The sequence below is a fragment of the Loxodonta africana genome, chromosome 18 (genome assembly GCF_030014295.1).
Source record: "Loxodonta africana isolate mLoxAfr1 chromosome 18, mLoxAfr1.hap2, whole genome shotgun sequence".
In the NCBI taxonomy this organism is placed as follows: Eukaryota; Metazoa; Chordata; class Mammalia; order Proboscidea; family Elephantidae; genus Loxodonta; species Loxodonta africana.
The window spans coordinates 47,837,488-47,860,311 of NC_087359.1; the positions used below are offsets into that span (position 1 = coordinate 47,837,488).

At 39.6% G+C, this 22,824-nt stretch overlaps 1 protein-coding gene across 3 annotated transcripts in view; it reads left to right on the top strand.

Annotated features, from left to right (window-relative positions):
• The first annotated feature begins 5,548 nt into the window (after nt 1-5,548).
• Nucleotides 5,549-22,824, top strand: part of RAD51C (RAD51 paralog C) — a 40,215-nt gene continuing 22,939 nt past the window's right edge. The window contains exons 1-5 of one of the 3 annotated variants that reach the window (XM_023553538.2): nt 5,549-5,742; nt 7,545-7,803; nt 10,781-10,947; nt 17,931-18,064; nt 21,538-21,669. In XM_023553538.2, coding sequence (XP_023409306.1) covers nt 5,625-5,742; nt 7,545-7,803; nt 10,781-10,947; nt 17,931-18,064; nt 21,538-21,669 — 810 coding nt within the window. In that variant the 5' untranslated portion in view covers nt 5,549-5,624. The remainder of the gene's footprint in view (nt 5,743-7,544; nt 7,804-10,780; nt 10,948-17,930; nt 18,065-21,537; nt 21,670-22,824) is intronic. The other 2 variants (XM_023553539.2, XM_010594292.3) reach the window with 2 other exon arrangements.

The window sequence follows — 22,824 nt, forward strand, 5'->3', positions numbered from 1 at the left end:
AAACACTAATTCTAATTTTGAACGAAGCTAACCAGAGGAAAAAGCACGGAGTGTGCCCCCCTTCCCCCCCCCCCCACAGAAAGGATGCAATTGAGTTTCCTGCATTTGGGGGAAAAGCTGGGGTTAGCACAATCGGAGTGTAATGGATGAGCCTCAACTTTGGAGACCATCTTTGTGATTGAGATCAGGGTACCTCCTCCCCACTCCTGGCCCCCTCTAGCAGTAAGTTGTGTTTCCGCGTGTCTTACACCCGTTGGTCCTCAACACTACGTGCATTAAAAAAAAAAGGCATAGATAGGATCATTTGTCTGCTTTTTCACAGGTGTCTATGAAATCGAGAGCAAAACCACTGGAGAATCCATTCTACAAGAAAGCACTTACTAAGACTTCAAAAAGATCAAATTCTGTCTCAGGGAAGGGTTAACAACTTACATATTCCACACCACATCATAAAAGTTACAACGTTCTCAACCTCCTCCTTCCTTTCTCACTGTAAATTGTAGTTTCTAAATTTATCAGTGTTCTTCAATTGTCTCTTCAGCATCATAAAAAAAAAAAAATTTTTTTTTTTTTTCCTGAACCCAAAAACCCAAACCCACGCCTGCTGCATCAGCTCTGACTCATGGCCATCCCATGTGTTACAGAGCAGAACTGCTCCACAGGGTTTCTTGTCTGAAATCTCCACTGAAGTAGATCACCAGGACTTTCTCCCATGGCACAGCTTGGTGAGCTGAACCACCGACCTTTATGTGAGCAGTCCAGTGCAAACTGTTTATGCAACCCAGGGACCTTAGAACCAACCACCAGGGACACTGGAATCACGGTATTTCCCAAATCTTTTCATCTTACAGAAGGGCTCTTTCGATATTCTCTGCCAATACAAATTAGTCAGAATTTTTCTATCTTTAAAATGGGAAGAAACGTGCTGTTTAAAAAATCTTATTAGAGATTAACAAGTAACAACTGAGAACACAGAGGTTTCTGAGACGGGGAGAGAAAGAAATATTGTGGCAGGGTGGGGAGATTCTGTGATATGAGCAGAAACTATTCCTCAAATTGGACTTCTGACAGTCTGTGATCAGTTTGATTTTTATATACTTTCTCCCCCAAAGTATCAAGTTTATATACATACATATACACACACACATACATATATAGGTACGTATGCATATATAAAACATCTACATTTTCTTTTGTGAAATAAAAGATATCTTGAAATCTGGTTGGGAGCCACTCAAATATGGGGAAAAAAGGCCGTGTCTGTAAATCAGACTACTATTACCACCAAACAACTCTTAAATTCAAAATTCCGTTTCAAAAAGATTATGACTAGCAATGCATTCTTAAATTGATAACACAAAACCCTCACAGGGCCTATAGCATTCAAAATGCCCAGTTCCAACATTCCACAAGAACTTAATTTTTACTGGCCTACTAATCAAAATATCCATTCAAGAGAATCTGCCTTAGCGCAAAAAGAGCTGTCTTTCACTCTCTCGTGGCTTATGAAGGTTAGGAAAAACATTAGTGCTGTAACCCTTAAAGGAGCCCTGCAGACCTTAATATCCTTTGAGGAGAGCCACTACATTCCTTTACATTAGAAAAATATAAGGAAACATGTCTGTTAAATATTAACTTAGAGACCCTTCTTAGTTCATTCTACAAAGATTGCAGAACTCTTGCTAAACCAAAGCAGACACAATGATAATCGCTTATAAGCAAAAATGTAAAACTATCAACTAAATCTACAAAAATTTCCTAAACTGAATCCAGTAGGACGTTAAAGAACATACACAATGACTAAATAGGTTTTATACCAGGAATATAGGACCTAAGTACATAAAAAAGTTTAGTATATAATAACCAGTTGCCGTCGAGCTGACTCCGATTCATGGTGACCTCATGTGTGCCAGAGTAGAACTGTGCTCCACAGGGTTTTCGATGGCTGATTTTTCATAAGTAGATTGCCAGACCTTTCTTCTGAGGTGCCTCTGGGAAGATCTGAACCATCAACTTTTCTGTAAGTAGCCTAGTGCTTAACCATTTGTCCCACCCACAAACTTGAGTATATGATAAAGCTAGCATTTAATATAAGTGGGAAAAAGGACTGCTTATTGCATAGGGTAACAAAAAACTGGCTCATCACTGGAAAGAAGGAAAAAATTCCTACATCCTACTTGGAAAGCGTGGTGGTGTGGTGGTTAAGTGCTATGGCTGCTAACCAAAAGGTTGGCAGTTCGAATCCACCAGGCACTCCTTGGAAACTCTATGGGGCAGTTCTACTCTGTCCTATAGGGTCGCTATGAGTTGCAATTGACTCGATGGCCCTGGGTTTTGTGTTTTTGGACCTCCTACTTTAAGGATCCCTGGTGGCGCAACGGTTAAGCGCTTGGCTGCTGACTGAAAGCTTGGCAGCTCGAACCTACCAGGTGGCTTTGAGGGTGAAAGACCTGACAATCTACCTCCATAAAGATTACAGCCAAGAAATCCCTATGGGTCAATTCTACTGTCACATAGGGTCGGCATTAATCAGAATTGACTGGATGGCATGTAATAACACCACCTCCTACCTTACACAAAAGATATGTATATTCAAGTGTAAATAATAAACCATGCAAGTTGTAGAGAGAAAAAATAAACTTGTGTCCATCAAAGAACATTAACAAGGAAGTGAAAAAACCCAGGATGAGAGAAAACATTTGGAAATCATATATCTGACAAGGTCCTAACATTCAAAACATGTATTTTTGAAAACTCAACAGCAAAAAGACGACCCAATCAAAAAATGGGCATGAAAATATCTTGTTATTTGAATACTTAGAGTCCTACAGACATTAACAGCAATAGTTGCTTCTATCCTTAGTATTATTATATCCACATAGCAACAAATGTCAGAACACAATGCTGGATAATGATCCTGATAGATTATAGGCTCCATGAGCGCAGAGACTCCGTCTGTTTGCCCCATCATTTGATGCATACCTACCATTTCATAAATATTCGATCTTGCTTCAATGATCACAATCTTCAATGTGCTAATCTTAAATGGAGACCACTATACTATTCACAGTATTATTGTGAGAATCAAATTAAATAAAAAGAAACTTTATTTTGGCACTTTTACAATTGTAGGAATTTTAAAAATGTCTCAGTATTAGCACTCTGCTGAGCTACGTGTTCAATCACAAGTTATTCAATTGAATACACAATTAGAATGTTTCTAAATGGAGAAAAACACTAAGATTTATTATGTACCTTTTCTGCGCCAAGTACTTTTCATTTATTAATTTAATCTTTCCAACAATCCCATGAAATGCAGTCTTCATCCAGGTGAGGAAACCGAGTACCTTGCTAAACGTCACATGGTAGCTTTCAGAGATGCGATTCAAATCCAAAGCCCACGCTAGTTAGCTTACCGGTAACAGTGTCACTCAAATTTTCTCATCAAGAAATCCCAAATTGCAAAGGAAAACAACATATCCCCTAGGGGTTTTGAGAGACTACTGAAGTAGCTTGAGCTGTCTCTGTAGTCTTACATGTATCTTAAAATCTATTTTTATATTTTACTTCTATTCTGCAATATATTAATGCAGGCTTCATATAAAACATTTTAAGTGATTTATCAGTTAAATTATTCAACTCTTCCCGCCCTAAAAAATATGAGAGTAAAAATGACACGGCAGAAAGGTGCATCTTCCACACTTATCCCACAGCTTTGTTTAGTTCCTGGTGCATGGCCTCATAAACCTGGATCCTAGCTTGAAAACATGACTACAGACCAAACTGCATTAAATAAATCTTTAGAATGACGATGAAAATGACAATCATTACAGCAACTCAAGGCCAGAATAAGTATTAGTAACTAACACCTAACTAGATAGCCACAGATAGTCTGACTAGTTTCTTAACCCTCCATTGTCAAGGAAAGAAAATCGTAAATATCAATTCCACTGAGTTTGACCAAACTGAAGAGCTATCCTTGAATGTGACCATCTCTTCACCCAAGGACCTGGTTGCTTTATAAGCATGAGCCTGAATTCTCTCTGTGGACAATATTTATATGATGTCCACTGAGTGCCCAAATGTGGACCATAATAGAAGCTGTGTACGGGGCAGACAAGTCGCATTTTGCCCAGTCCCACCAGATTTTCCTGGCCCTAGAAAACGAAACGAGGTCCAAACACTTCTCGCATCTCCCCGCCGCCCCTTCCCCCGCCCCCGCCCCCGCCCCCGCCCCACCAGGGGCTCACAATTTGAAGAGGCAGCTCAGGGTAGTAAAAAGAATAAAACCCACAGCCGTTTAGTTGATTTCGACTCACGGGTCTGAATTTTGGCTTCAAGAAAGCTGCGCTGTGAGCTCCCATGTCCATATCTTCCTTATGGCGTGGTTATGAGCATTTGAAAAGTGAGCGATTTGCTTAAGTGCTCAACCTACTGTTTCTTTCCTTAGGTTTTATCTAAGGGTTCTGATTTGCAATATTTTAGGGAGTTCATTTAAGCTGGGAAAAAAAGTCAAAGCTCAGAATTTTCGGCAATAAGCAGGGAATGAGTTACACCCCCCCCCAATCATACTCACCTACACAGTGAAAGAGATCATAAGTTACCATCGAAATCGCCTCCCAATTCCCCCTCAAAGTTCTCTACTTTAGATGCGGGTGCTCACCAAAACTTGAACGCGTCCCTTTCCAACTATGTATCTGAACAGGGATTCTTGCGTATCTTGATCCCTCCCTTTAGGAACCGTGGATCCCAGGCCCAGCCCACTACGGAGACATTATTTGCTTACTTTTCCAGCTACTTCTTAAAATGTGCAGGCTGTGAAGAACTAACGGTCTCAAAAGCCTCCCAGCTCCAGACTCGACTTGCGACTCGCGGAAGGGCGTGGGTGGGTGAACCCGGCGCTGAGCGCTCCCTGCGGCTGTGGGGGGTTGGCCCACAATCCGTGGGTGCGTGGGTGGATCTGGTGCTGAGCGCTCCCTGCGGCTGTGGGGGGTTGGCCCACAATCCGTGGGTGCGTGGGTGGATCTGGTGCTGAGCGCTCCCTGCGGCTGTGGGGGGTTGGCCCACAATGCCTCGCGAGGGCGGGAAAGGCCAAGGGGGTACGCAAGGGGGTCAGCAGTTGGAAAGAGCCTGGAGACTGGAACCCTGTAGTGGGGACCCTGATTCCGCCTTATCTGACAGTTTCCTAGACTTTTCACACCAGAAAAACCGGTAACTGGCCAGTGTGCACGCGTTACCCACACGGGGGGGCGGTCTTTTTCACTAAAGACCCAGAAACTTCCATCAGACCAGGGTGGAAGTGAGGATATGTGATGTGTAGGGCCCATTGGGCCACGGTCTCCATTTTAGTTTCCATCCACCGTTTTATTCTCAAGTTATACATTTGATGGGAGAATTCTAAATAGGATTTGAAGGAACCACGACAGAAATGGTGCCGACCTGTGAAAACTTAGGGGGTAATGGCAGTGCAGCCACGAGCAAGGCCGCACGCTGCCAGGCCGCCGACCCCGCCCCTTCCGCCTTGCGTCTGACGTCAGACGGTGCGGGCCAAGCGCGTACGCGCAGGCTTATTCCGCCCGGGGTTTGGCAATTCAGAGCCGCGCGCGTAGCTGTGTCGATTTGAAATGCAGCGGGATTTAGGGAGCTTCCCATTGTCCCCAGCGGTGCGGGTGAAACTGGTCTCTGCAGGTTTCCAGACTGCTGAAGAACTCCTGGAGGTGAAACCCTCCGAGCTGAGTAAAGGTAACGACTCTCGACGGCAAGCTGAGGCACAGCGGCCGCGGTCGGCGCCGCCTCCGTCTCCCGCCTTCGGGCTTTAGCCCAGCGGCTACCAGATTCTGCTGCTCCCCGGCAGCGTTTGCAACATGAAAGGGCTCCTTGACTCTGCTTAAAAGTGTTGTCTGAGTGGTTAGGACGACTGTGGTCGTGAAAACATCTGCTGACCGCTTTGTGCCAGAGCTTGCTGAGGGTTACGTCATACAAGAATCCTCTGTAATGGATTATTATGCCCACTATTAAAAAAAAAAAGCCGTTGCCCTCGAGTCGATTCCGACTCATAGCGACCCTATAGAATAGAGTACAGCGGCCCCATACGGTTTCCAAGGAGCGGCTGGTGGATTGAACTAACGACCTTTTGGTTAGCAGCCGTATCTCGGCATAGCTCTTAACCACTGCGCTTGATGCTTGGGGTGGTTAGGTAACCTGTTTATGACAGCTGGGCTAGGAAGTACTGGAACCAGATTGGTACCCAGACAGGCTAATTTTCGCTGTTCCAAGTCCAGGGGGTGGGGATTCAGTTAGAGAAATGCAAGATTCCTGACAGGACTAGAATAAGAAAGGGATGCTGATTTAATCTGGAGAAAGCAGTAGAAAGAAGACACACCTTCTCTTATATAATCCCCCCCCCATTTAAAACCCCAAATAAGTTCCACAACACTGTAGATTGTATGTCGGTGGGAACCACTGTGCATTGTGAGTACACAAATTTTGAGGCACAGAGAAGTTAGATAACTTGCCCAAAGTGACACAGTAAGTGGTGCAGTCAGAATTTATAAACTCACACACTCTAACTCCAAAGTTCAGGCTCTTAAATTGGAGAGGATCTTAATTTCTTAAATGTTTATCACCACCATTGTCTTTTGTTAGCACCAAATTCGTAGTCCATATCCTTTACCAAATCAAGCATTAATGCATCAAACTACTAAGTGATATCATCCTCACCATTATTTCTTTAATTAGCAGCTTGCTTTGTAATTGCCATTTTCTCTTCTCTGGCACATATTGTCAGATAGGAATGAAATTATGTAGTTGAGGAAGCAATGCGTATTGTTTAAGACAGTTGTACCTTGAGCAGTTAAATAGTTTGGAGTAATGCGTGAATTTCGCACCGGTGTTTCCATGAAATTTTTATATTGAATAATATATGTACATATACTTCAAAATTGTGCCTTGTTTTAGGCAGGTTATAGAGGTAATTTTCATTCTCTTCTGAAAAATAATTTGTATACTTTATGAGAGCAAGATAATTATGTCATCGTAGTACCAAAAGTGATAGTAAAAGTACTGCTCAAAAAACAAAACCAAACCAAGCACCTTACTTTTGAGTTGATTCTGACTCATAGTGACCCTATAGTACAGAGTAGAACTGCCCCATAGCGTTTCCAGGGAGTGGCTGGTAGATTTGAACTGTCACCCTTTTGGTTAGCAGCCGTAGCTCTTAACTACGGCACCACCAGGGCTCCGAAAGTACTGCTAGTACATTTTTATTTCCGTCTCTGTGATAAATTCTTGTAGATACTCAGAAATGCTTTAGTTGAATTGTTTCTGAAGTAATGGTAAAGCTTTTATGTGAAGACTAAGAAAACAGACAAATACCTTTATTAACTTAAAATTAAATAGTTGGTAGAATTTCAAATTTTATGTCTATTCTTGGCATTACTCTTGTTACTTGAAAAACTATAATTAATGAAGACAACCCATATGAGTTGTTAGATGGTTTTAAATTTCTAAAATCAATTTTAAAAAAAATTTTACTTTACTTTCAGAAATCAGGATATCTAAAGAAGAAGCTTTAGAAACACTGCAAATTATAAGAAGAGACTGTCTCACAAATATACCAAGATATGCTGGTACATCTGAATCAGGAAAGAAGTGTACAGCACTGGAACTTCTTGAGCAGGAGCATACCCAGGGCTTCATAATTACCTTCTGTTCAGCACTAGATAATATTCTTGGGGGTGGAATACCCTTAACCAAAACAACAGAAATTTGTGGTGCGCCAGGTGTTGGAAAAACACAACTATGGTAATATAAAATGTTCTTTTCTTAAGGAAGGGTAGGCTTAATAATGTTTTCTGTAAGTAATAGAGTTGTGCTGTGGGCCTGCAGTCAGGAGATATAAAAAAGGCATATATGTACTTTTTATGTGTGTATATGCATAAAATGCAGCCCTGGTGGTACAGTGGTTAAGAGCTCAGCTACTAACCAAGAGGTCAGCAATTCGAATCCACCAACTGCTCCTTGGAAACCGTATGGGGCAGTTCTGCTTTGCCCTGTAGGGTCACACTATGAGTCAGAATTGACTCTATGGCAACCGGATGCATAAAACAAAATTCATTTGCTTTTGCCATTACTTCAGTCGCCATCTTAATAAATAGGTAGAATTATTTTGATATAAAAAAGTTTCCTTTGCAGAGTTATAGCGTGGCCATTAAGGTACAAAATCTTCTGCTTTATTATGTATCTCATTCCTGAAAATATATTTGAAAGTCAAATGTTTAAAAGTAGATTTATGTATAATAAGAGAGAGTTCCATTCCCAAAAGCCTAAAAATTGTTAAAAAGCCTGTAATTCTGGTCTTATAGGCCCAGCTTGCCCCTAATCCAACCAACAGTTGCTGCACATGTATCTGACAGTGTGAGTTGCTTTGGGAAGTAGGGAGGTCAAGTCAGATCAGGTATCTACTTTTCCTATGGACTGTAACTCTCACTTGACCTGTTTTCAGGATCGGAGTTGCTTATTCAAGTAGTCTTCGAACTTTAAACTTTCTTGTCCAGACACCTTAAGAGACTGAAAGCAACGGCTGGGGAAAGAATTCTTTTTTTGCTATAGAATGGGCTCCCCCTTTTTTTTTCCATTGCCTAGGGAATGAGGATTACAGGAAGGAGAGAGTAGAACAGCTGTACTTGTGAGAAACTAAACTGGATTCCTTACATAGTCCAGGCCTCATCTGCAGCCCTTAGCAGGGATTGCGGGGAGAAAATAGATGCTTCTCTTTGGCAGGATAGGACTCTAAAAGTATCCGCCTATAAAAGATGCCCTCTACTCTTTACTCTCCTTGCGCAATATAGGCATATATACTCACTCCTCACTTATCTACATGGTTAGGTTCCAAAGACCTGGTCGTTATGCAAAAATTGACATTATGAGAAAATGGAAGTTTTTTTTTTGTTTTCAGACCGTTTGTCCAATTTTTTTAATTTAGAAAATATAATAACAGCTAAGATTTACTGATATGCTCATCACTGTAATGAGTCCGGTAATAGATTATTCCTCTGCTGAGAATGAGGCATGAAGGAGAAAAAGTTGGATAAAGCCAGGCTGTGTGACTGGGGGGCCCACAGCTTAACAGATTTTCCCTTGTGCAGCTGCCTTCAGGGCTTCACTGCTACCCTTGCAAGCCCTGCCTTCACGATCCTGGAGCCCGTCTTGCCCTCCAGGCCTGGAGAGTCACTCAGGCTTGGGGCTTACTGTGAGGGTGCTGGGAGCCTGGCTGTGCACCCAGCTCCACCAAGGCCGAGACGTCAGGCCTAGTTGGGCTCACTTTGGGATGTCATTAAACTCACACGCATTTCTTCCAAACACGGTCTCCAGTTCCTCTTTCCTCCCTTTCCACCCCACAGCAATTTTGAGCTTTTGGGCCTCAGGCCATGTAGGAGCTAGGATCCCAGAACAGGTACCCGCTGGCTGGATGCTGCCTGCCTTTCCATCCAGAAGTCGTGGTCACAGAGGAGGCCTACTCCATGCGGCAGCTGGATGTGGGGCAGGAGGGCCCAGCTTCCCAGAGGCTGCCCAGAGACTCTCCTCGAGGGAGAGGATTCTTCGCAGCCATTGCAGCCGTGCCTGCCACCCATTTAATGCACAAAATAGTGGGATAGTAGACTTTTTACTATTGTTGTAAATGTAGTGTTAGATAATTAGATAGTCGATAAGTAGGGAGTAGGTGTACTTATCTAATCTCCCCCTCTTTTTTAAATTTGGCTTGATTGTCATTCATGATTTACTCAGAGGTTAGTGAGATATTTCAGACCATCTTAATTTCTAATACTAGTCTCTATACTCTGTTTTTTCTTTTTAAAAAAAGTTTTAAAGTATATTAACCCAAAATCCATTGCCGCTGAGTTGATTCTGATCCATAATGACCTACAGGACAGAGTAGAACTTCCCCATGGAGTTTCTGAGGAGTGCCTCGTGGATTTGTACTGCTGAACTTTTGGTTAGAAGCCGTAGCTCTTAACCACTATGCCATGAGGGTTTCCAAAGTGTATTAGAAAGTACATAAAACACAGGCAGTTTAATGAGGAGTTATAAAGCAACCTACTTCATGAAAGACATCAATATCTTCAAAAGTCCCTTATAAGCCCTGCCCAGTCATACCCCTCTCCCTCCACCCAAGTTAACTATTCCTGACTTTTGAAAGCAACTTTCTTCTTTTCCCTTAAAATACACCACTCTTTTGTTTTTTAAATCACTCTAACCAATTGCTGTTAAGTCAATGCCAACTCATGCAACCCCATGTGTTGCAGAGCACAACTGTGCTCCATGGGGTTTTCATGGCTGTGATCTTTTAGAAGCAGATCATCAGGCCTTTCTTCCAAGGTGCTTCTGAGTGGGCTTGAACTGCCAACTTTTCATTTAGTAGTTGAGTACTTAACCATTTCCGTCACCTCCTGTTCAGCACTGTTACCTTCTGTTTAGCACTTTTACCTTCTGTTCACTAGATAATATTCTTGGTGGGGGGGACTTCTTCAATCATTGTAAATATATAGAAGATTGTAATGGTTTTCCTTCTCAGTATTATTAAATGGTATGATAATCTTGTATATCTTTCCTAGTTCTTTAGAAATGAGTTATATATAGAAGTCCTTTTTTTTTCTTTAATATTCAAAAGTATATTTGCATTTATAAAAATGTAGTGGTACCTAGTAGATCTGGAGTTGAAAAACACTGCCTCAGGTGATAACGATAATGATTTGGTTATTTGACTTCTTTCTCTTGACAGTATGCAGTTGGCAGTAGATGTGCAGATACCAGAATGTTTTGGAGGAGTGGCAGGTGAAGCTGTTTTTATTGATACAGAGGGAAGTTTTATGATTGATAGAGTGGTAGATCTTGCTACTGCCTGCATTCAGCACCTTCACCTTATAACAGGAACACACATGGAAGAGGGTAAGTTAGCAAATATCTTTTTTTTTTTTCACTGCAAGGCAGTCCTTTTAATAGTCCTGATGAGACAGTGAGTTCTTTTCTGCTATGCCACATTATAGAGCATGTTTCTCCTGTTCTTTACATCTCCACTTTCCTTCCTCTCTAGAGATGTGCGTGGATTCTTAACTAAGATGCTATAGTCCAGCTGTGTTAACACAAAAGTAGAGTTGGCATTGCGTCAGGATCACAGAGCTGAATGCAGCAACCCACTCACAAGGGCTACAAACTTGACTATTCCAGTCCTTCACTTCCTGTGGTCTTGCAGATGGCTTTGTCTGAAACTTGACATCTTGTATCTCTGTCCCCATATGTCTGCACTGAGGTCTTTAGGACGTTTAGTCAGTGGATCCCTCAAGTCTTGGTGTGTCCCATTGCTTCTATAGTCAGTGTCCACTCCAAGGACATGTCTAAGAATTTTCTTTTTTATTTTTTTTTAATTTTGTTTTGTTGTTGTTGAAAATATGCACAGCAAAATCTACCCCAATTCAGCCACTTGTACATGTTCAGTTCAGTGACATTAATTACATCCTTTGGATTGTATAGCCATTCACACCTTCCTTTTCTGAGTTGTTCCACCCATCTATTAACATAAACTCATTGCCCCCTAAGGTTCTTGTCTAACCTTTTGAGTTGTTGTCACTTTGATCCCATATAGATAGTTCTTAAAAGAACATAATGCTTAATTTTTCACTAGTTCAGCTAAACTGTTGTTTGTTTTTTTTGTTTTTTAAATAGACCATGAGGAACACATTTTATTCAAAGAAAATTTCATATAAATCATTTTATCAAAAAAGTTGCTCCTACCCCCAACCTCCAAACCCACTGCAGTTGAGCCGATTCCAACTGATAACAACCCTATACGGTTTCCAAGGCTGTAAATCTCTATGGAAGCAGACTGCCACATCTTTCTCCCTCGGAACCCATGGTAGTTTCAAATTGCCAAATTTTTGGTTAGCAGTCGATTGCTTCCAACACTGCGCCACCAGTCTCCAGATACAGTTTTTCTTTTTTATTAAAATTTTCAAATATTCAGTTTTCTGAAGGAAGAACATATTTAGAGTTAGCATTGCCTAAATTAAAAATAGAGAGAATTGCAAAAGCAATGAGAAAAGCCACAAAGAGGAAACAAACTTATCCTGTTGGTTGGCTATATCCATAAAATCTGTGTTCCAGAGCTGAGCAGAGGGCTTCCAGTCTCTTAGCATATGTAATCCAGGTTATTATTTCTTTTTTTTCACTTTATAATTTAAGGGATTTAAAAAAAAAATTTATTGTGCTAAGTGAAAGTTTACAAATCAAGTCAGTCTCTCCTATAAAACCTTATATACACTTTGCTGTATACGCCTAGTTGCTCTCCCCCTAATGAGACAGTACACACCTTCTCTCCACCCTGTATTTCCGTGTCCATTCAGCCAGCTTCTGTCCCCCTCTGCCCTCTCATCTTCCCTCCAGACAGGAGCTGTACACATAGTCTCATGTGTCTGCTTGATCCAAGAAGCTCACTCTTCACCAGTATCATTTTCTGTCTTATAGTCCAGTCCAATCCCTGTATGAAGAGTTGGCTTTGGGAATGGTTCCTGTCCTGGGCTAACAGAAGGTCTGGGGACCATGACCTCCAGGGTCCTTCTCATCTCTGTCAGACCATTAAGTCCGGTCTTTTTACAAGAATTTGAGGTCTGCATCCCTACTGCTCTCCTGCTCCTTCAGGGATTCTCTGTTGTGTTCCCTGTCATGGCAGTCATCAGTTGTAGCCAGGCACCATCTAGTTCTTCTGGTCTCAGGCTGATGTATTCTCTGATTTATGTGGCCCATTATTTATTTGGTTTTAAGAAGACTTCAGGTGATATTTTTGGTTTAAATTTTAAAGATGGTCTCAGGGCAGTAATTTCATGGGTTCATCCAGTCCCCATGGCTCCAGGAAGTCTGAAGTCTATGAGAATTTGAAATTCTGTTCTGCATTTCCCCCCTTTTGATCAGAATTCTTCTGTAGACTCTTTTTTTAGAAAATAATCTTTATTATGCTTTAAGTGAAAGTTTACAAATCAAGTCAGTCTCTCACAAACAAACTTTTATACACCTTACTACATACTCCCATTTACTCTCCCCCTAATGAGTCCGCCCTCTCCCTCCTTTCAGTCTCTCTTTTCATGACCGTTTTGCCAGTTTCTAACCCTCTCTACCCTTCCATCTCCCCTCCAGACAGGAGATGCCAACATAGTCTCAAGTGTCCACCTGATACAAGTATAGCTCACTCCTCATCAGCATCTCTCTCCAACCCATTGTCCACTCCATTCCATGTCTGATGAGTGGTCTTTGGGAATGGTTCCTATCCTGGGCCAACAGAAGGTTTGGGGACCATGACTGCTGGGATTCTTCTAGTCTCAGTCAGACCATCAAGTCTGGTCTTTTTATGAGAATTTGGGATCTGCATCCCACTGTTCTCCTGCTCCCTCCGGGGTTCTCTGTTGTGCTCCCTGTCAGGGCAGTCATTGGTTGTGGCCGGGCACCATCTAGTTCTTCTGATCTCAGGATGATGTAAGTCTCTAGTTCATGTGGCCCTTTCTGTCTTTTGGGCTCATTATTATCTTGTGACCTTGGTGTTCTTCATTCTCCTTTGATCCAGGTGGGCTGAGACCAATTGATGCATCTTAGATGGCCGCTTGTTAGCATTTAAGACCCCACACGCCACACTTCAAAGCGGGATGCAGAATGTTTTCTTAGTAGATTTTATTTTGCCGATTGACTTAGATGTCCCCTGAAGCCATAGTCCCCAAACCCCCGCCCTTGCTCCGCTGACCTTTGAAGCATTCAGTTTATTCAGGAAAATTCTTTGCTTTTGGTCCAGTCCAGTTGAGCTGACCTTCCCTGTATTGAGTGTTGTCCTTCCCTTCACCTAAAGTAGTTCTTATCTACTATCTAATCAGTAAAAAACACTTTCCCACCCTCCCTCCTTCCCCCCTCTCATAACCACAAAAGAATGTGTTCTCCTCAGTTTAAACTATTTCTCAAGATCTTATAATAGTGGTCGTATACAATATTTGTCCTTTTGCAACTGACTGATTTCACTCAGCATAATGCCTTCCAGGTTCCTCCATGTTATGAAATGGTTCCCAGATTCATCACTGTTCTTTATCGGTGCTTAGTATTCCATTGTGTGACTATACCATAATGTATCCATTCATCCATTGATGGACACCTTGGTTGCTTCCAGCTTTTTGCTATTGTAAACAGTGCTGCAGTAAACATGGGTGTGCATATATCTGTTCGTGTAAAGGCTCTTGTTTCTCTAGGATATATTCCGAGGAGTGGGATTTCTGGGTTGTATGGTAGTTCTATTTCTAACTTTTTAAGGAAATGCCAGATAGATTTCCAAAGTGGTTGTACCATTTTACATTCCCACCAGCAGTGTATAAGCGTTCCAATCTCTCCGCAGCCTCTCCAACATTTATTATTTTGTGATTTTTGGATTTTGGATTAATGCCAGCCTTGTTGGAGTAAGATGGAATCTCATCGTAGTTTTAATTTGCATTTCTCTAATGGCTAATGATTGAGAGCATTTTCTCATGTATCTGTTAGCCACCTGAATATCTTCTTTAGCGAAGTGCGTGTTCATATCCTTTGCCCAATTTTTAATTGGGTTGTTTGTCTTTTTGTGGTTGAGTTTTAGCAGAATCATGTAGATTTTAGAGATCAGGCGCTGGTCGGAGATGTCATAGCTGAAAATTTTTTCCCAATCTGTATATGGTCTTTTTACTCTTTTGGTGAAGTCTTTAGATGAGCATAGGTGTTTGATTTTTAGGAGCTCCCAGTTGTCTGGTTTCTCGTCATCATTTTTAGTAATGTTTTGTATTCTGTTTATGCCTTGTATTAGGGCTCCTAAGGTTGTCCGTATTTTTTCTTCCATGATCTTTATCGTATTAGTCTTTATGTTTAGGTCTTTGATCCACTTGGAGTTAGTTTTTGTGCTTGGTGTGAGGTATGGGTCCTGTTTCATTTTTTTGGAAATGGATATCCAGTTATGCCAGCACCATTTGTTAAAAAGACTATCTTTTCCCGAATTAACTGACACTGGGCCTTTGTCAAATATCAGCTGCTCATACGTGGATGGATTTATATCTGGGTTCTCAATTCTGTTCCATTGGTCTCTGTGCCTGTTGTTGTACCAGTATCAGGCTGTTTTGACTACTGTGGGTGTATGGTATGTTCTAAAATCAGAGGCCTCCCACTTTCCTTTTCTTTTTCGGTAATGCTTTACTTACCTGGGGCTTCTTTCCCTTCCATATGAAGTTGGTGATTTGTTTCTCCATCACATTAAAAAAAGTCGTTGGAATTTGGATCGGAAGTGCATTGTATATATAGATGGCTTTTGGTAGAATAAACATTGTTACTATGTTAAGCCTTCCTATCCATGAGCAAGGTATGTTTTTCCACTTAAGTAGGTCCCTTTTAGTTTCTTGCATTAGTACTTTGTAGTTTTCTTTGTATAGGTCTTTTACATCTTGTGGTAAGATTTATTCCTAAGTATTTTACCTTCTTGGGGGCTACTGTGAATGGTATTGACTTGGTGATTTCCTCTTCGATGTTCTTTTTGTTGACGTAGAGGAACCCTTCTGTAGACTCTGATCAAAATGTTCAGAAATGATACCCAGGCACCATCTAGCTCTTCTGTCCTCATGGCAAAGGAGGCAATTGTTCATGGAGACAATTAGCCACACATTTCATGTACCCTCCTATTCCTGACTTTCTTTCTTCCTTTGTTGGCTCTAGGCAAATAGAGATCAATTATAGTGTCTTGGATGGCCTCTTACGAGCTTTTAAGACCCCAGGCACTACACAGTGCACTTGGAGGTGGAAGATAAGCACTGAACACGTTATTAGTCTAATTAACGTCCTGTGAAACCGTGACCCCACAGCTCCAAACCAAGGAACCAGATCTCGAGGTTTTTGTTTGTACAGAGGAGCCTCAGCAGCTACTTTTATTTTATTTTTTTGTCATTGTTGTAGATATATCACACAACTTTTGCCAGTTCAACTTAACAGCAAATGATCTTTTTTTTTCTGTATAATAGAAGTAATTTGTGTTCAAGTTTTTGTCCTTTCAATTACTTGTAAAGTTAAATGGTTTCTGATTTGACCGTTTTATTTTTTAGATGTGCATCCTTATTCTTTTCTTCAGAAGTCTTTAAAAACATAAGTACTTTTTATAAAATTATTGTATTCCTTGTAAATACGTATAATCAGCTGGATATTTTTATTTTCATTTTCCATTTAACTGATGACCGGTATATCTGTAGCAAACTTGATTTCAGGAGCTAAGAATTTGTAATGCGTCTTAAAATCTTACTGTAAAAAGGATAGGTGTAGTGTGGGGATATAGAGTTTTTAATGTGTAACGTGATTGTGCTGTAATTTTTATGGTGAAAAATGGACTTGTCAAATAAAGAAAAACAAATCCAGACTTAAATAGGGAAAGGCTTTATTCAGAATGAAAGATAATTGCAAGTGGGGAAAGGGACTATTGCAACAGGTGATAAGGTCTGTTGTAATGGGGAGAAGGCTTTGACCATAAGATCACCAAGTGTCTGAAGAGTTAGGCAAGAAAAGGTTTTTCTTTTATAAAGAGAAGAATAAACAAGGCTAGAAAAAAGCAGGTGTGGAAAAGTGATATGAGAGGGTGACTGATCGGATAATAAACCAGAGAAGGTTTTACGGGAGGCTAGCCTATTCCTTGGGAAGGCCGTGAGGAAGGCTGATACATTTGCTCAGGCTGAGACTTGACAGAAGGAGAAGAAACTTAACCAAAATATGGCTGATAAGCATTTTACTTCTAATTGATCAGTGGGGACAAGCAACTCCATTAATCATTTATGAGGCAAAGAATGGGAATTTGGAGGATCTGTGTCTGGTCTTCTCCTAGGTAAACAAGGGAACATCCACGAGTCTTATTGTTGAGTGCCATCGATTCCGACGCATAGCAACCCCATGTGGCAGAGTAGAACTGTCCCACAGGGTTTTCTTAGCCGTGATCTTTATAGAAGCAGATCCCCAGATCTCTGTCCCACAGAGCTGGAGCTGCTGGGTGGGTTCGAACCGTCAGCCCTTCAGTTAGCAGCCCAACACATAACTGTTACTCCACCAGAGCGCCTTGCCATGAGTCTTACCTAAGTCATATGGGAAAGGGTGGTTATTTGCAGTAAGTCATTTTTCAGAATACAAAGAGGAGGGTTTTCTTTAACCATCTCTGTTTTCTAGTATCACAGGGTTCAGGTAAAATTCAATAGTGTTATGCTTTTTCTGATGCATATTTTCCGTAGGTATTACCGTCTATTCTGAAATTTAGGGGGTTTTTTTGGTGCGTATTTTTTAAAATGCTAACACCTAAGTACATTTTAAAGTGTAATAATTTTTAGTTGGTTTCTCGCTGAAATATGTATAAAACCACACTGGTTATTTTTTGAAATCCAATCTAAGAAGGAAGTTTTGTTTTTTTATCATTATTTCTACTTAAATATCAAGTTATACCACATCATTTAAGGAAAAAAAAACTTGTATTCGTTTTTCATTTTTTAGTCTTAATTTGTAGTCCTGCAAAAAAAAAAAAAACTAGAAATTTCCCTTATATTACTTTTGTTCAATAAAGGGCAATAACTAGAAATCTTAAAAGGCAGAGGTTAAAACTCAAGTTGTCTGTATTTATGAAAAATTTTTAGATAGTTAGCCCAGTATGCAAGGAAACCATGGAAAAGGTGAAAATAGGTCAGGAATTATGAAATGGTAATTTATAGTCATTTTGCGACAGTATTATGACCTTTCAATTAAAGTGAAGAGTTTTATTACTCAAAGTGAAGAATTTTGTTATTCCAAAGTATTGTTTTCCTACAATCACCAACATATCAAAACAGTTAAAATTAACTGTTTTAAGGTTGCTTTGTTGTTTATTTCAGAGCACCAAAAAGCTTTGGAGGATTTCACTCTTGAAAATATTCTTTCCCATATTTACTATTTTCGTTGTCGTGACTGCACAGAGCTCCTGGCACAAGTTTATCTTCTTCCAGACTTCCTGTCAGAACACTCAAAGGTATGGATTAAACTACTGATTTGTGGGTAACCAAGTATCTTCGAAAAATAAGTAAATGGTACAGTGGCATACAATTAAAGTCAAAGTTAATTCAGAAAATTATTTCCTTCCCTGCCCGTAATTTATTTATATTGATATTTATTTGCATATATGTGTGCATATATATGTTTTTTTAGGTAGGTTGTGCACAGAGTAAGAAATGTAATCAATTGTAGAAAGAAGTTCCACCTCCAGTAATGATTGAGTATAGCTCCTATTGAACAAACTGTATAAAAATAGAAAGATATAAAATGAAAAATAAAAACTTTCCTTATGCTTAGAAGGGATTTCTTTAACTATCACTGTTTTCCAGGATAAGAGGCTTCATTAAAATTCAACATTGTCACTACTTTGCATTATTCTTCTCTTTCACTACTAACTACCAGTGGCTTTCTCCGCTTTTAGTGTATTTAACATGGATAGTCATTCCAAAACTGTCTGACTACCTGAGGCACCAAATGCTAAAAATAGGTTTTGTATATTGGCTTGAATGTGGAAGATTTATGCAAGAAATTGACATTTGTTGGGGAGTGGTGAGTAGCCTTTTTTATTATTCACAGATCTACTGAAAGCCCTTTCTTCCATCTCAGCCCCGCCAAGGCAGTACTGGTGAAGTGTGTTGTTTTGTTTTGGTTTTTAACACAGTATTTCTTATCACAGCATCAACTTACTTTTTATAGTGGACCTATAAATGGGGGTTATAATAAGGTCAGATGTTAATTTGACCCTCTTATATTTGAGGTTAAGGAGCTCCGGTTGTTCGGTGGTTAAGCACTCGGCTGCAAACCGAAAGGTTGGGGGTTCAAACCCACCAGCTGCTCTAGGAGAGAGAAGACCCAGCGATCTGTTTCCTAAAGATTACAGCCTGGGAAACCCTAGGGGGCAGTTCTACTTTGTCCGCTAGGGTTGCGTTGAGTCAGGATTGATTCTACTGGCACACAATAACAGCAACATTTGTAGTTGGCTTTTACCTCTTCTCTGCCTCAATTTCTGCTCATTCAAAATACAATGCCCAATTGTTCTCAGTCTTTAACATGCATTTGAATCACCTGGAGGGCTGTTAAAGCATCTGTTGCTAGGCCCCACACCCAGAATTTCCGATTCAGTGTATCTAGGATAGGGCCTAAGGTTTGTATTTCTGACAAGTTCCTAGGTGATGCTGAAGCTGCTAGTCTGGGGACCACATTTTGAGAACTGCTGCCCTTAAAAATAGGTACTGATTCTTTAATTGCTCATCTTTAATGAAAAAAAAAGGATAGAGTCCCTCCCTGAATGGTACAGACAGTTAAGTACTTGACTACTAGCCTAAAGGTGGTGGTTTGACCCACCCAGAGGTGCTTGGGAAGACAGGCCTGGTGACCTGGTTCTGAAAGCAGTTCTGCTCTGCACACGTGGGGTCACTGGGAGTCAGAATGGACTCAAGGCAACTAACAACACCATAACAATTTTTAAGAGTGCAAAAGGGTCCTATAAAATGTTTGAGAACCACTGAATGAATGACTGTAACATCCTACATGGTATGATTCTTTTTATCTCTCTAGTAATGTGCTCGTTAATAACTAGCTTTCTGGGGAAAAAAATGTAAGCATATATATGTATACATACATAAGTTAATTACAAATTTTGCTGATGTAAAGAATGTGTAGCACACAATTTACAAGTAATAACTAAGTATACAATATTCTTTATTGTAAATTTCATACAGCCAGTTGATTCTTACAGAATGCATTTGCTGATTTGATTTTTTGCCAAGCTTTTTTATCTTTATCTAACCTATTCCATGATTTGACAAAATCAAACTACCAATAAGTGCTTGATTACTGTCCTGTTCAGCAAAGAAATTACTCACATCATTTTAACATGAATGTTGCTTGATATTTTTTTTTTTACATTAACACATACTATTTTTTTTTTTATGAAACCCAGTGCTGTTGAGTCGTATGAAAGTGAAACAATAAAGATGTATTTCTTTGCTGAATTGGATAATTTTTAATACTAGAAGACTATTTCCTCAATTTTTTGTGTAGTTCACAATGTGACAGCTACAGACACAACACATTTTTAAGTTCAACCTGATTATTAACATTTTCTACATTAGTTTATTATAAACAAATGATGCCCTGACTGCTAGAAGATCAAGAGAGCAGGGACCTTGTCTCTCTTGTTCACATGGTTTCCCCAATCCCTGGAACAGTGACCAATATATACGAAAAAATCCTGTTGCCACCTAGTCGATTCCAACTTATGGGGACCATGTAGGACAAAGTAGAACTGCCCCAGAGGTTTTCCAAGACTGTAATCTTTACGAGCTCAGACTACCACATCATCTTCCTGCAGAGTGGCTGGTGGGTTTCAACCACCGACCTTTGGTTAGCAGCCAAGTGCTTTAACTACTGTGGCCACCAGAACTCGACCAACATACGGTAGGTGTCAGTATATATTTGTGAGTAAAGCAATGAATACTGGTATCTCTAAATAAAAAAAATACCGAAATGTCTTTCTTAGACTAGCTTCGCAAAAGCCTCCTCTTCAACCTAACCGTTACTACATGAGGAAAAAAAAAAAAAGCCTTGTAGTTTTGGGTTGCTTTTTTGTTTTTTGACATTTGGATTAAAGTATCTAAATTTTTTCTATTTTTGGATCTCAGGTTTATGTATTGTTAAGACTCTAACTTCATATTGTTGGTGTTAGTTGCTGTTCGGTCATCTCCAATTCGTGCCTACCTTATGTATAACAGAAAACGCTGAGCCGTTATTTTGATTATATTATAGGTGAAACTATCATACAAATGTTTTTCATCTACAAGTAGACCTTCTTGTTGGAATTGAAGACAAATCTGTCTCATGTTAAATTCTATGTTATAAAAGATGCTGTAATGATTAGTTGCCGTATAGTGTATTTAGAATTAAGGGGGAAAAGTGTACCAAGAATTAAATTTTTGAAGAAAATATTATAATTTTATACTTTATATTATTACAGTTAAAACTATATTATAATTATAAGCCCTGATATTTGAAGGTTTTTCAGTTATAAACGTTAATATTCGAAGGTTTTCTTTTTTAAGTAGGGAACACGCTAAAGTTAAGATTGGCATATTAAGTGAGAAACTTGTTTTACAATAATTTCAAATGTGCTTTTTACTGGTGTGAAATAGCTCTGTAAATACTGCATACAGTGGCAAGTTATAAGTTGCTTCTTTTTCTTCTATTGAATTTTTTTTTTTAAATATGAATAATTACCAAACAAGAGTAAATTATAACTTTTGGTGGTTACTACAGAAACCAATAGATGAATAGATTCAGAGATTTATTACTCTCACTTCGAGAATTGGAAATAAAGCCTTGGACTTTATGGTATTTTTTTGTAATAGGTGACACTTTTTCTATACCATTTTAATGTTTTATTTTTAATATCATTATTTCTTATGTATTTAGGTTCGTTTAGTGATAGTGGACGGTATCGCCTTTCCTTTTCGTCATGACCTAGATGACCTATCCCTCCGTACGCGATTACTAAATGGCCTTGCCCAGCAAATGATCAGCCTGGCAAATAATCACAGATTAGCTGTAAGTATTGCTAGTCAAGAGAATCTTATACTAAAATCAAGATTGCATAAAATATTACTGCCTAGAAATAGCAAAACAGAATTTGCCTGATAGCAAATAATACAGCCATGCATTAAAGTTAAAGAATGCATGAGGTATATCAGTTTTCCTGTGAAATTTCAAGCATAGTCAATGTCATTTTTTAAACTGAACTTTGCGTGATAAGGGAATGTCCCTGTTAGTAATTACAGTGTTTTCGTTGTGTAAATATCTGAATGTTTTCAGGTAAACTTTCCTCCAACATTTTGTTTTTCTTTTCCTCTGAGTCTTTGATGTGTAATCCCGGACTTAGAGGGATAAAAAAATTACATAGCGCAAACAATCTAGATGTTTTGAGGGGGAACTAACTCTTCTGGATGTGAAATGTGAGAAGAGAGGTAAATATAAGCTCAGAAGTGAAGAGATAAAAAGGAGTGAGGTTAAAAACTTTAATTTCTTTCTTACTTGACTTCTTCATCTTGAAGAGTCCTTAGCACATACCTGTAATACACCATAAGTAAATAAAGAACTCCTTCAATAAAATCACTTAAAAAATACACCTTTTTTTTTGAGTGTTTAGATTTTATGCCATATGCAAAAAAACATAGTGCCCAGCCTTTGAATTATTTCTTGCCATTAATTTAGCATTCTGTGGATATCAGTGAAGAGCCTCCAGTAGGGGGCACTCAAGACTAATGGCTTGTATAGTTCCTTAGGTTCTTTGTTTGCTTACTTTTGTTTGAACAGAAATAGCTTCATATTTTCTGATTAAAAAAGTAGTGCAACCAATAGCATGCAGTGTTTACTACAGTGGAATAATATGCAGTGGTTAAGAAGAGTAATATAAATATACATGTACTATCCTAGAATGAGATATGCCCAGAAACATTATTAAATGAAAAAATAGATATTGCATACCAATGTATTTAGTCTGATCTCATTTTTGAGAAAAAATAAAGCATGTGCTTTTATGTTTACATACATGAAGAAAAAGATGAGAAAAGAGTAAAATGTTAACAGCTGCTACCTCCTGTCATACATAAGGTCACTGTGAGTCAGAGCCAAGTCAGAGGTAACCTGAAAAAAAAAACCTGAAGGCAACTAAAAACAGCAGCCACCACCACTAGGGATAGGATT